The sequence below is a fragment of the Sparus aurata genome, chromosome 8, assembly GCF_900880675.1.
Source record: "Sparus aurata chromosome 8, fSpaAur1.1, whole genome shotgun sequence".
Lineage (NCBI taxonomy): Eukaryota > Metazoa > Chordata > Actinopteri > Spariformes > Sparidae > Sparus > Sparus aurata.
This window is the reverse complement of record NC_044194.1, coordinates 11,707,572-11,720,247: the sequence shown is the minus strand read 5'-3', so window position 1 is coordinate 11,720,247 and position 12,676 is coordinate 11,707,572. Positions and strand designations below refer to the sequence as shown.

General features: G+C 43.8%; 1 protein-coding gene across 10 annotated transcripts in view; it reads left to right on the top strand.

Moving 5' to 3' along the window:
* Positions 1-532: 532 nt before the first annotated feature.
* tpm1 (tropomyosin 1 (alpha)) overlaps positions 533-12,676 on the top strand; it is a 12,375-nt gene continuing 231 nt past the window's right edge. The window contains exons 1-10 of one of the 10 annotated variants that reach the window (XM_030424741.1): positions 533-922; positions 1,605-1,730; positions 4,856-4,989; positions 5,335-5,452; positions 6,615-6,685; positions 7,500-7,575; positions 7,776-7,838; positions 7,927-7,996; positions 8,523-8,601; positions 9,754-10,007. In XM_030424741.1, the coding sequence (XP_030280601.1) occupies positions 809-922; positions 1,605-1,730; positions 4,856-4,989; positions 5,335-5,452; positions 6,615-6,685; positions 7,500-7,575; positions 7,776-7,838; positions 7,927-7,996; positions 8,523-8,601; positions 9,754-9,757 (855 nt within the window). In that variant the 5' untranslated portion in view covers positions 533-808 and the 3' untranslated portion in view covers positions 9,758-10,007. Of the gene's footprint in view, positions 923-1,253; positions 1,380-1,604; positions 1,731-3,325; positions 3,555-4,855; positions 4,990-5,334; positions 5,453-6,614; positions 6,686-7,499; positions 7,576-7,775; positions 7,839-7,926; positions 7,997-8,522; positions 8,606-9,753; positions 10,008-11,700; positions 11,790-12,533 lie in introns of those variants that run through there. The other 9 variants (XM_030424751.1, XM_030424742.1, XM_030424743.1 and 6 more) reach the window with 9 other exon arrangements.

The window sequence follows — 12,676 nt, the reverse complement described above, 5'->3', positions numbered from 1 at the left end:
CATGAGCCCCCCGCAGACTGTGAACAATGCCTCTAGGGCTTGCAGGGCTTACCGAAAGCATCTCTTCTCAGACAGCCCACTTTGCCTTGAGCTGCTAAAATGTATCCCAGAGGACGTAAGACACACCTACTGAGCCAAACACACACCAGCACACACACACACACACACACACACACACACACACACACAGAGAAAGACAGACACCGGTGGCTGCAAGTTGACAAAAGCCTGGTTAAAGTGTTTTTGCAGCTGCCTGTGGTCCAATACTCAGCCTGACACAACAGGGGGGGGGGGGGCTCAGAACTGTCACTGTCAAATCAGAAAAGATCATTAACACTAAACACAGAGAAACACACATGCTGCTCTTAGTGGTGCCACGGTGTTGCCATTCACATATTTGATGATCTGCTCATCCAGTAGGAATAGGCAATCTGCATCTCCCCTATACATTAAATGGCTTCTGTTACACCACCACGAGGAAGTCCTTCCTTGGAAGCTGCCCGCTTGTCCATCACACCCCATATAAAGGCGTATCATAAGTCAAATGTCTGGGAGCAACGAATCACCGAGCAGATCCTTAAAGAACGCCCGGGCAGCCGCACACGCCTCCTCCAAAAAAGTATTGGATGTCCAAAGGAATCCAGTCACCCCCCCTTGAAAGTACATATTTGACAGGGCACAGTAAGGCAGAGCTTGCACTCCAGCTTAGCCTTCAGTTCGGCACAGACGCCCGAGCCTCTCTCTCCTCTCCCGGGTTTTCATTTGGACGTTTTGTTGGTGCAGCCAAACAAAAAAAAAATAAGCAGCCATGGACGCCATCAAGAAGAAGATGCAGATGCTCAAGCTCGACAAGGAGAATGCCTTGGACAGAGCTGAGCAGGCTGAGTCAGACAAGAAAGCAGCAGAGGACAGAAGCAAACAGGTCGGCTGAGTTTTCTTTTTTTTTTTATTCTTCTTTTTTTTTTTTGTCTTTTCTGGAATACCAGTAGCTTTATAAGGCTACTGCCCTTTAAATGGACCGCCTCCTTAATACGGATTAATTACTTTCATGGATAATCCCAAATAAGGATTGAATTGATTATATTTTGGGGGGGGGGTGTTACAGATCAGTATCCTCTCAGCTGTGTTGGCGATGTAAATATAGCCTAGGAATTATGTTTATCACGTGAATATTGTTTAATTAAAGATTGGTTAATTGCATGTTTTTTCCCACATTCTGTTAACTTTATAATGTCTTTTATATGCATGTATAGTTAGACGACGATATAAGAGAGTTGGAAAAGAAATTGCGTGTTACTGAGGACGAGAGAGATAAAGTGTTTGAGGAGTTCCAAACTGCGGAGGAAAAGCTGCTGACCGCAGAGGAAGCCGCCACCAAGGTATCTGATCCTGACGTGCATGACGCTCTCCTAACTTTTTTCTGCTCTCTCTCTTTTCCCCTGTCCTGTCCTGTCCTCTCCTGTCCTGTCTTCTCTATGTGTGTGTGTGTGTGTGTGTGTGTGTATCTCTGTTCACGCTCTTGCGCCTTTGCGCGCTCACGCACCTCCCCCGTCCTCCACGCTGATCACCTCTGAAACTGTCCGCGCACTGAAACTCGCCCTCAGCTTGAGGACGACCTGGTAGCTCTGCAGAAGAAGCTCAAGGGAACTGAGGATGAGTTGGACAAGTACTCCGAGGCTCTTAAGGATGCCCAGGAGAAACTTGAGCTGGCTGAGAAGAAAGCCACCGATGTAAGTAAAAGTAAAGGGGAATCACGATGGCACCGTTCCTGCACCACGCTTCCTCTCAAACCTTCAATTCTCTCATCACCGTGAGCGAGACGCGACAGTTCAACACCACAGATATAAAGTTTCCTCTCTGCTGGAATCCAATCTGACCTAAACTGTTATCTCCAAATTGGCTTACCTTTTGGATGGGCATGCTCTGCGCACCCATCCATCTCGAAAACTAAGAGAATTATTGTTGAACTGTCGCTTCATTATCACATGCACAATCACTGACGAGTCTGCCCAAAGAAAGTCTTTAACTACACCACATCTTCTTTATTTTGCATTAAATCCATCCACAGGTTAACTTATCAACTCAATATCTTATATTGTGAAATAATTGTCTGGGTTCTTTACCCTTAAAGTGTCAGACATCTTTGTCTGGAGAAGTCTATTTTTTTTCAGAGTGAAAAGCGAGGTGGCCCTAATGTGCAGTCTTCCTTTAGGGCGCAGTGAGCGAGCGCCTGGATAAATATAGCCCACTGCTTTATATGGTCAAGATAGAGCTCACATCTGCGGGCTGCGCTCTTTGCTTACCACAGGAAAAAAAAGAAGAAAAAAAAAAGAAAACACAGTTTCCCACCAAAACGTCTCTGGCAGCCTACTGATGTAAAGAAAACAAATGTACAGACAAATTAAATATTTAGCACCCTGTCCACCTTCTTTTGGAGAAATACAAATTTAGATTCAGACATTTAAAGGTCACGACCTGCGTGACAGAAAAAACTTTTTTTATTATTATTATTTCTTTTCACGACAAACAGTCCCGTTAATGGCCTAATTAGGCTTTGTTCACGAGAGGCAATCAGCGGAAAATCAATGTGTAGTTTGATCTGTAGTTACCCTCCAGGACAGCCGCCGAAATAATCCTTTAATTGGATTGCTCCGGAGAACGGGGTCATAACCTGAGTGCTTCAGAGACTAGCGTGTTTTACACTAACACACACTTGGTGCTGTTTAATTTTGATATTTTTTATTTCTTTAGGGCCTTTTTTCCCTTTGCTTTCAGGAACGTTTATGGCTGTGGCCCTCAGATGAATTTTACCCACCACTTACTGTTTTATGGGCTGGTTTTTTTTCCCCCTTTCATATTCTTGGAGGGATTTTTCTGCGATATTTGCAGTCTCAAGTCTCAAACGCAGCCTGTAATTAGAGTATTCAGTGAGGACTTATTGAACGGCCTGACTTCTCAAATGACTTTTGCTGCCAATGGGTACAACCCAAAAGTGACCAGCAGATGGCGCTGTTGATCCGCCATTGGCGCTGCAAACATGACTCCTACTCCGGTTGTTCAGACTGGATGCGCGTTTGTTTTAAAAATTCATTATTTTTTTTTCCTTTTTGATTCAAATCGGCTTCACGGTTTTTATTATTTTAGGGGAAAATGCAGCGAATAAAAACTCCGCACAGGACCTGCGGGACATTTTATTCTCAGGCGTGTTTTGAAATCAGCGGCACTTCCTGGACAAATAGCGGAGTGCGCCTCAGGACAGCTCACGCACCGTCTTCACGCAGCTTTCAGCACAATCAAGGACGTCATCTCGCTGCTTTCCGAATTTCTCGGAAATTCTGCTGCAGCTCACTGTGTAGTCCTTGTTTTTTTTAATTTCAGACATATATATTAAGAATATACACACAAATAAATAGCTGTGAACGATGGCCGGAGCTACATCGCTGGAGGCCGTGAAACGAAAGATCAAATTCTTACAAGAGCAGGCAGACGTTGCAGAGGACAGAGCCGAGAGATTACAGCAGGAGTTGGTTGCGGAGAGGAAAACCAGGGAACAAGTAAGCATGTTTGTTTTCGGGGTTTGTTTACCGCGCGTCCAGTCCAGACGGAGCGCAAAAAAAAAAATTACGCATCTTCCTCTAGTCGCCTTTTTTTTTCCTGGGTCGTGTTCCAGCTCGAGTTGATGCGCCGCAGACGGCACGCTGAGCTTTAACGCGGCTCCGTGCTGTGCCACCACTAAGTAGCCCGCTGAGGGTTTGATAGCCTGCTGCTCGTGGCTAAAGGCTTTATAATTGGTAACGTTAGGCCGCTGATGCCCCCAAAGTCAAAGCAGTTTGTCTAGCAGTGCGTGCCGTCTCATCTTCCTCGATCATTTGCATCTCCACTGATGCTGCAACGTCGTCGTCCCCCCATCCGACCTGTTCTACGGGGAAGTTGTGTTTCATTTATTCTATCGTGCAGCCGCGGTACGCACCATTTGATTTTAAAATGTTCTCAGCGAGCAGGAAGTTACAAGGCGAAAACTGTGGCAACATCTCAAGGTGCCTGCTGGCTTCACTGTCCTTATAAGGACAACAGGTTTTCTCAAAGCTACAGAGTGCGATTGTGTCACCGAGACGGGAAATAAATCTTTTGTGCGACAGCTTGCAGTAACCCTGAGTGTCTCAGGCTCACAGTCTGACACGTTATAATTCATCCTAATCAGCCTTCAGGGGGTTTAAACGGGGTTGCTTCGGTTTTATAGAGCACTGGGAACTTCCTTGTTAGGGTTTTGCAACTTCAGATGCACTTTGGTCTTGCAGTTGCACCCTTACACATGAGCTGCGGGGGGGCGAACAGGTGGCTGTGACACTCCTGGTGGCTTGTTTTGGACGTGCAAGGTGCAAGCCTCATAACCAGGAAGCAGAAGTAGCAACAGGTTTGAATAATCACTGATATGTTGCCAATGTGACAGGTTTTAATTACACCCGAATGTGTCAGACAGGTGTGAACTCCTCTGTGTGTCATGTGAGCAGCCAGTTGCAGTCTAATGGTCTCAGGGCCCTTGGCTCCGGCCTTGTTAATATTCTCTCCGGGGGCTGGTAATGAGGCAGGGTATTCAACCTGCTGTCAGCGGGGAACATTGTTATCATTATACGTAGTCAATGAGGAGCACAGGCAAGAATCCCAGGAGGTGGCACACAAAATCACTCCTGAATAAACCAATGTTACACTCACCCACCTCACTTAAAACTATGTAGATGTGCACCACAACAAAAACTACTACGTTCTTTGGGCAGACGTGTATGTGTTCGCTTGTGTGATTTCCACGTTGTGCGCTGAAGATCTCCCCCCTGACGTGCTCCTCTTCTCTCCGCAGGCTGAGGGAGATGTCGCTTCCCTTAACAGACGTATCCAGCTGGTTGAGGAGGAGTTGGATCGTGCTCAGGAGCGTCTGGCCACTGCCCTGACCAAGCTGGAGGAGGCTGAGAAGGCTGCTGATGAGAGCGAGAGGTGGGTTCTTATGAGTAGCGTACACTCAGGCGTCTGAGCTCCTCTCTCTGGCTGCAGGGAGCAGGTGGCAGGGGCTGTGTTTGCACCCCTTTGTGCAGGGGGTACAAGCAGAGCCTCTGTGCTGCAGAGCCGGGTGTCAAATAGTTCACTGTCAGCGTAGCTCTGTCAGACAGTGCATTCACATCCCAACAGCCCAAGTTGTCCCTCTTTCATGTCAGAAAACCCTTTCACCTCAGGAGGATGTATCAAAGATTTACCAGCTCTGCCGTGTCCTCAGGGAGACAGCAGGCCGTCTGTCAGCCGCTGATCTCTAACATCATCTGACTGTTTTGTTCCCTCACACAGAGGCATGAAGGTCATTGAGAACAGGGCCATGAAGGACGAGGAAAAGATGGAGCTGCAGGAGATCCAGCTGAAAGAGGCCAAGCACATCGCTGAGGAGGCTGACCGCAAATACGAGGAGGCGAGTTCTTGGGCCTCTGGCAGCCACCCCAGAGCTGTTGTGCAACACCAGACATGCAGAAGCTCATTGACTACAACACAGTAGTACTGTGACAGACTTGTTCCAGCTGTGGACTGCTAAAACGTAGCTAATCATACCCTAATCTGTTAACTCCACTTGACTTTCTTAATTTTTAAAGGACTGATTAGGAAGCATTTTTAAAAATATGTGTGTAGTTACAACTAAACTTCTGAGCGTTCAGTCCAAAATCAGAACTCACATTGATCTTGAGTTTATGTAAGAAGTATGACACTTCACAAGAAATATTTTAAACCTTGCATAGATGGTTTATAACACACTGTAATGCAGCTGTAAGCAGATACAATGATTTATCAGTGTATTTGTCACTGTCCATTGGGCGCCCATGAGAGGAGGTAGATGTATACACAGATAATGAATGTAAATACATAGAAACAGTTGTAATTAGTGGCAGAATGTAGCTAAGTATATTTACTCAAGTATTGAGTAAGTATTTACTCAAGTATAATTATGACTTTGAGGTACTTATACTTGACTACATTTAAGAGGAAAAATACTAACGTTTTATTCCACTACAGATATTTGACAGCTTTAGTTACTTTACAAAATCAGTATTCAGATTTGAACCTAACCTAACCTAACCTAACCTAACCCAAGAAGATATCATAAAATACGATGCTTTATTATGGATTAAACAATCTAGCAGGAATGTAATTTGCACTGAAATAATGAATGGACAGGACAAAGTATTAAATTAGTAAATTTATCTGATTACACTTACAAACTTTTACTTTTTCTCATTTCACATTTTAATCACAGGACTATTACTTGTAATGGAGTACTTTAACATAATGTGTTAGTACTTTTACTGGAGTAAAGTAGCTGAGTACTTCCTCCACAGCTGGTTTTAATAATACAAAATAGACTAAAATGCCCTTCTGTCTGCTCACAACGACATTACAACAAGTTATAAACCACTCCCAATTAACTTGTTTGTACCATGCTTAGAAATGCTAACCAAGGTGGTTGAAAATGTAGTTTAATCATTTTAGGGTGGCACACTTTCGCTTTAAACCACTTCCCAGTTGTGCCTTGCGGTCGGTTGTTTGTTGTGTTGTGACACTTTGTTGTGCTGCACCCAAAGGTTGCCCGTAAGCTGGTCATCATTGAGGGTGACCTGGAGCGCACAGAGGAGCGTGCTGAGCTGTCAGAAAGGTACGACCTCCCACCAGATCTTGCACCCGCACTTTAGCCTCGCACGCACACTCGCATTTTAACAGTCGGAGCTTCTGCCACCAATTCACAAAGTATTGTTTTGAACACTGTGTCCTGTGCTCTTACTGTGTGTGCTGATTATTTGCATGCGTGCCGCCCGTGGTTTGAATGGCTGTGGCTTGCGCGCGCACGCCACACCCTCTAACAGAGCTGCTCGACGAGTGGAGGACGAGCTAAGGGTATTGGAGCAAAGCATGAAATCACTAAACTCCACAGTCACGCAGGTACTACCAACAAAAACAACTAACACTAGTGTCTTTTGATGGGCGGCTCTTCTCGCTGTCATTCATGCCGCTGGGCATCTGCCTCACTCTCTGTGCTTGTTCTTATCCTCCTTTTATGACTCGCTTTTTGATTCCATTTTAAACTCTTTCATGCCTCTAACAAAGCAGAGACTGTGCACGAATAACACCTCACATTTAAGAAAAGCGTGACATCACCTACGTCACCGTCTTCCAAATTATCGATTTCATTGTTACCTACCACTCTGTTGCATGAGTCACGTTGCTATTCTCACATTCCTGCTCTGTTAAGGCACTTTTTTTTTTTTTTTGAAGATACTTGGGGTTCCCTTCTTATTTTAATCCCTGTAGTTCTTACGTATTTTGTTTCCTCTCTCCCTCTTTCTTATGTTTCTTCTACCTGTTCTGTGTCCACCTCTGTTTCCGTCCGCCCCTCGGATCCCTCCTTTTCCCTCCACCACCCCTCTCTTCCTCCTCCTTTGCAACTCCATCCCCTTGTCTTAAAACCTCAGCAAATGCTCTGAGCTTGAGGAAGAGTTGAAAACTGTGACCAACAACCTGAAGTCACTGGAGGCCCAGGCTGAGAAGGTAAGCGTGACCCACCAGCCGAGTGCATGCTGTCAAACCTGGGTTTTCGAAGGGGAGCAGATGAGCCCGAGACGCTGAATCTCTTCTCTTCAGACTTTATTTTGTAGTATTTATTTAGATAAATGACCAGAATGTGTGTGTGTGTGAGTTTGACAACACGCCCATGTGTTTGACACCCCGTCTTTGTTTTTGTCCCACAGTACTCACAGAAGGAGGACAAGTACGAGGAGGAGATCAAGGTCCTCACCGACAAGCTGAAGGAGGTAAGGTTTCACGAGGCCTTATCTGGAGTCCGGTGTCGTTTCTGCAGGTCGTGGACTTACTCATAAATCTGTTTTCTCCGTCACACAGGCTGAGACTCGTGCTGAGTTCGCTGAGAGATCAGTAGCCAAGCTTGAGAAGACCATTGATGACTTGGAAGGTATGTTTTTTTTCCCAGAGCGCTACTCTGGTTATATTGAAATCAAGCCAGTTCTTTGCTTCGCTCTTGAACTCTATTTCTGCTTCCCTCTTGATCTCACCAAGTTTCTTTTTCAGTCAGCATCCTACTTTTGTTGTGGTTACCCTTGTCCTTTCACTATGAAGTGTAGCTGATGTGTGCTTGAGTTTCAGAGTAGGAAATAATGGCTTTGATGTTTATCAGAGATAACAGGCCCTAATGTTGACTTAGTGTTCAAGGAGGCATATTGAGTGAGTTCTGAGGGCTGAGAGCCACACGGCAGCGGTCCATTTCTCTTCCTGACGTTTGTATCACTTTTCATTCTATCATTTTCTGGTATAACTTTGTTTTCCTCTTTTTTTCCTCTTGTTTTCAATTCCTCTGTCACCTCTTCCCTGTCAATCGCCCGGGGCGCTTCACCCCTTCACCTCTTTGTCATGCCGCCCCTTCACCCATGCTCCCTTTCTCACTACACCTCCCTCCCTCCACCCCACTCGCCCACCAATAGATGAGTTGTATGCCCAGAAACTGAAGTACAAGGCCATCAGCGAGGAGCTGGACCACGCCCTCAACGACATGACTTCCATGTAATTTTCAGCCTCCTGCACCTGCCTGCTCCCCCTTGCATCTCTCTTCCCTGCACAACAACCACCGCACCTTCATCTTCTCATCTTGTGCCCCTCCCAACTAGTGCATCCAGCTCTGTTGTTGTCTGTTCCTACATTTGAAATAGTCGTACAGCTTTGTTCTCATATAGTCTTAGAGTTTAATGTCTTAAAGCAGACAGTGTGGTATAACGTGTCTGTGTAATTCAAACCCACATTAAGGGGTTTCCTCTCACACTTCCTCATCAGTGTGGTTATGATGGTACTTAAAGCAACATAATGCAACTTTTTGAGCTTTGTTATGACATCGCTACTTTTGTTTGTGGTTAGCACCCCATATTAAGTCTGTACAAAATGCCAATTTCTACATAATGTTGCTTTAATGAAACCTTTTGTGTCAGTACGACCGGTGTCAGAGAACACTGTGAACAGGACTGAAGCAATGTGATGCATGAACAAAATCTCGGCATGATTTTTATGTTTCTTAGCTATTTCAAACGTGAATTGTATTACTTTTTTTGTGAAAAGTAATCCCTGCTGATTCCTTCAGTCTTGTAGTTCTCTTTAATTTTAGAAAAAATGTTCATGATGTTTCCACATGACATTTTGACACCCTAAGAAACGTATGCAGGTTCTCTATTGAAACGTTGTAGACTGTTACGAAAAGCACCTCGACGAATCCTGTAGTGTCTCTGTTTTTTTCTTGTCTACTAACATGGTCTACTTCTGTGGAGAAGAGAGGCCCCCCCTCCCTGTGTGTTAATGAGATGCCCCCCTTTGTTGAACGTTAATGGTCACACTTAAGCATCGCTGTGGTTGAGCCCCCAGTTTTGCTAAATCAGTGTCGTCCCTAACCGTTTGCCTCGTCTGTGGGAGATTGACAAGGTGCGCCGAAATCTGTTTGCTCCGCCCGTTTTTTAAGCGGTAAATGTAAACAGAGGGAGGAATTGTTTCCGACCTCCAGTTTGTGTTTGTCAGCCTGCTCTCACCTCGCAATGCATAACCCCTGTGCATTGTGGTTTGTCGTGCCCTGACTCGTGTTGTTCTGGTGTATCGTGGCGCACAATCTCAAATTTCCCTGGGTCCCCCTGCCGATCCCCCCCTGGTTCACTTTACTTCTTCTCTCTCACGCAGATAAATTTTTTACACCTCATCATCAAAGACGTCTCCTGCCGGCTGAGCGGCATCTGTCCACTCTCTCCAGCCTTCTCTCCATTCGCCCTTCCCTCTCTGTCTTTGCTTTCCTTCCCTCCTCATGTTTTCGCCCTCACGTTGACGTTAAATGCATCCCATCTCTTGTACAGAATCCTAGAATCTTTCTGCATTGTGTAAAAAATAAACACCCTTCCTTCTATGTAAGCTGTATCTCTTTACTCTGTCCTTTCTTTCCTCTTTTTGTTTCTATTTATTTTAAAGTGGCTCTAATAAAACCAGGAAGCCTTTATTTTAATTTATTTTTTTCTGATTTTGTTTCTTCACCTCCACAGTCCATAAGTCGAGCCTCACCCCTGCTACCCTTGGTGTAGTTTCAATGTTCTTTGTATTTTCTTCAAATATTGTTCTGTGACGCTGAGATATTAGACATATCACAGTAGTGCTACGAGCACAGAAAACCTAGAAACAATTGCAGGTACTTGACTGAAAGCTGAGCCAAGTTGTCTTCTCTCTTAGCATTTGAGACTGATGCATGCAAGCACTTTGCAACATTTAATACTGTGACAGGAGGAGCTGACTGGAAGAGATTTGAGAACTGGAGGTAGTTAGTGTTGGATTGTTAGCAGGAAGAGTAGTGAAGTAGAGTCATTGGGGTGTAATAGCGGAGTACAGAACAGTATGTAAGATGTGTTGAGCCTCATCTGGTTGCTGGAAAAATTGGATGAAACTGCTATCAGTGATTACGACACGTGGGCTTTGTATGATACATAGTATCCTGTCATATATTTGAATAAATATAAGATCACACATCCTGAGTGTTTTTTATTAAAGTCGTTCCCGTACATTTAAACACAGAAGGATAAGCGAGACTGAGCTGTTGCTCTGGTGTCTTTGGTGCCTGAAATGTCAGACCAAACTCAGGCAGATTCTCCAGTCCTGACGTTTATCATCCTTTTTTGTGAGGATGCACTTTAAAGAGAATATTACGAGCAAATGGCGGTTATAGTAATATACATGGTTAACTATATTTAATTGCCACATTATATAATATTAAAGATATATTTTAAGGGGGCGACACTAAAATGAATAAATAATAAATCAAGCCGTGGTTAAATAGATATCACTATGAAAATTCTGAGCTGGCCACTTACATTAAATATATATCATGTAACATTTCAGCATTAAACTGTCTAACCAAGATACCAAATTTTTCAATATATTTTAGTTGTGTACTTGCATCATTTCAAGTGACACTCAAAGAAATCTGGAATTTCATTCAAGGTAACAGTGAGTTTCATTTAGTTTAGTTGCCCCTAAAACAGTTCTGCCTGAGTCCCATCAGGTTTTAATTGTCAATGGTGATGGTTTAACTCCTATGATCCCGCACTAGTTGTACCCTTTTTTGTTGTTTCGATTGAGAGACCTCTAGTGGTGGAGATGACATGCTGGGTTTTGTATCACAATATCTTTGAATATACGAATGTGGTTATCCCATTCAATATGCACTAATATGTATATATGCCCAAAACAGAAAACAGGTCAGGTAAAGAAGAGTATTCAAAATATCCCCAAATCTAAAAAGTGTCTCCCCTTAAAGTTTGCTGCCATGGTTCATTTTAACCTTTCAGATCTTCTCATCTTCTGTTTTCACTCTGCACACTGTTCTGCCTTGCTTAACTTGCTACGGGCAAAAAAATCTAAAGAGTGGATTGCCTCTTAATAAACAAAAAAACATCCAATCACAATTCGGTCATGTTATCTAAAGGCTATTCAGATATTGTCAGCGTGTCTGACAAAGATTAAGCAGTCTGGGCGATCCATTCAAGATAAGGTAGGTGTCAACAGGCACTGCACTTCCTCTTTTTCTATTTTCTCTGACTTCCTGTCCTCTTTCTGTTTCTTTTAACTTGCTCTCTGACTGCAAAGATCGCCTCTTCATTCAACTTGAGAAAAACCGCCTTCTCAATAATGAACTACGTGTGGTTTTGAATGGGGACTAAAATTTTGTCTGTTGGTTTCGGTTTTTGCTTTTACTGTGTGTACGACAATCTGACCCAGTGTAATACTGTCCACGTGCGATGCCTGCACTGCTTGAAGTTTTATGTTGCTGTTGCTTTAAAAAATCAGGGATTATCTTAACCATTTATCATTTTTCTAGTCTTACAACCTAGTATTGCAACATGACACAATAATCACTTTATATTAACTGTTGTCGTGTTTATGTGTATTAGTAAGAACTGTGTTGTGACCTGTTTGCATGGTTGCTTGCATATCATAATATGAGTTTGTTTACTCAATGTGTTTCTCTTGTTTTCTGTCAGTGAAGTGTGGGTTTTTACAAGCACTCAAACTTAAAGGTCCAGTGTGCAGGATTAAGTCCAATCAAGCACTGTGGCTGCAGATTGCAGTCACAAAATACCCCTCGCCCCTATGGTGGCTGTTTTTTTTGTGTGTTTGGCAAAAGTGTCTGGTTTGTCCGTTCTTGGCTACCATAGAAACAGCAACATGGTGAACTCCACAGAAAAGGACACTCTGCTTCTGTACATATAAAAAGCTAATTATAAAGTAACAAAAACAAAATTGTCAATTGTTTCAGGTGATTTTACACCATTGTCATAGTTGTCATAGCCCCTCCTCATAAATCCTACACACGGGACCGTTAAAAACTGACCTGAGTGATTATTAATGCAGGCTAACCAACTGACTCGCTTGTGTTCGCTTGTATGAAATTAAAACCTCTTCATTTAATGTTCTAACAGAGAAACTGTCACACGCTAAAGAAGAGAACCTCGATATGCACCAGATGCTGGACCAGACTCTAATGGAACTGAATAATTTGTGAAAGCACGGTCTGACCCCACACGCACTGTGGTTTTGGCTTTTTGTTCTTGCACCTTGCTTA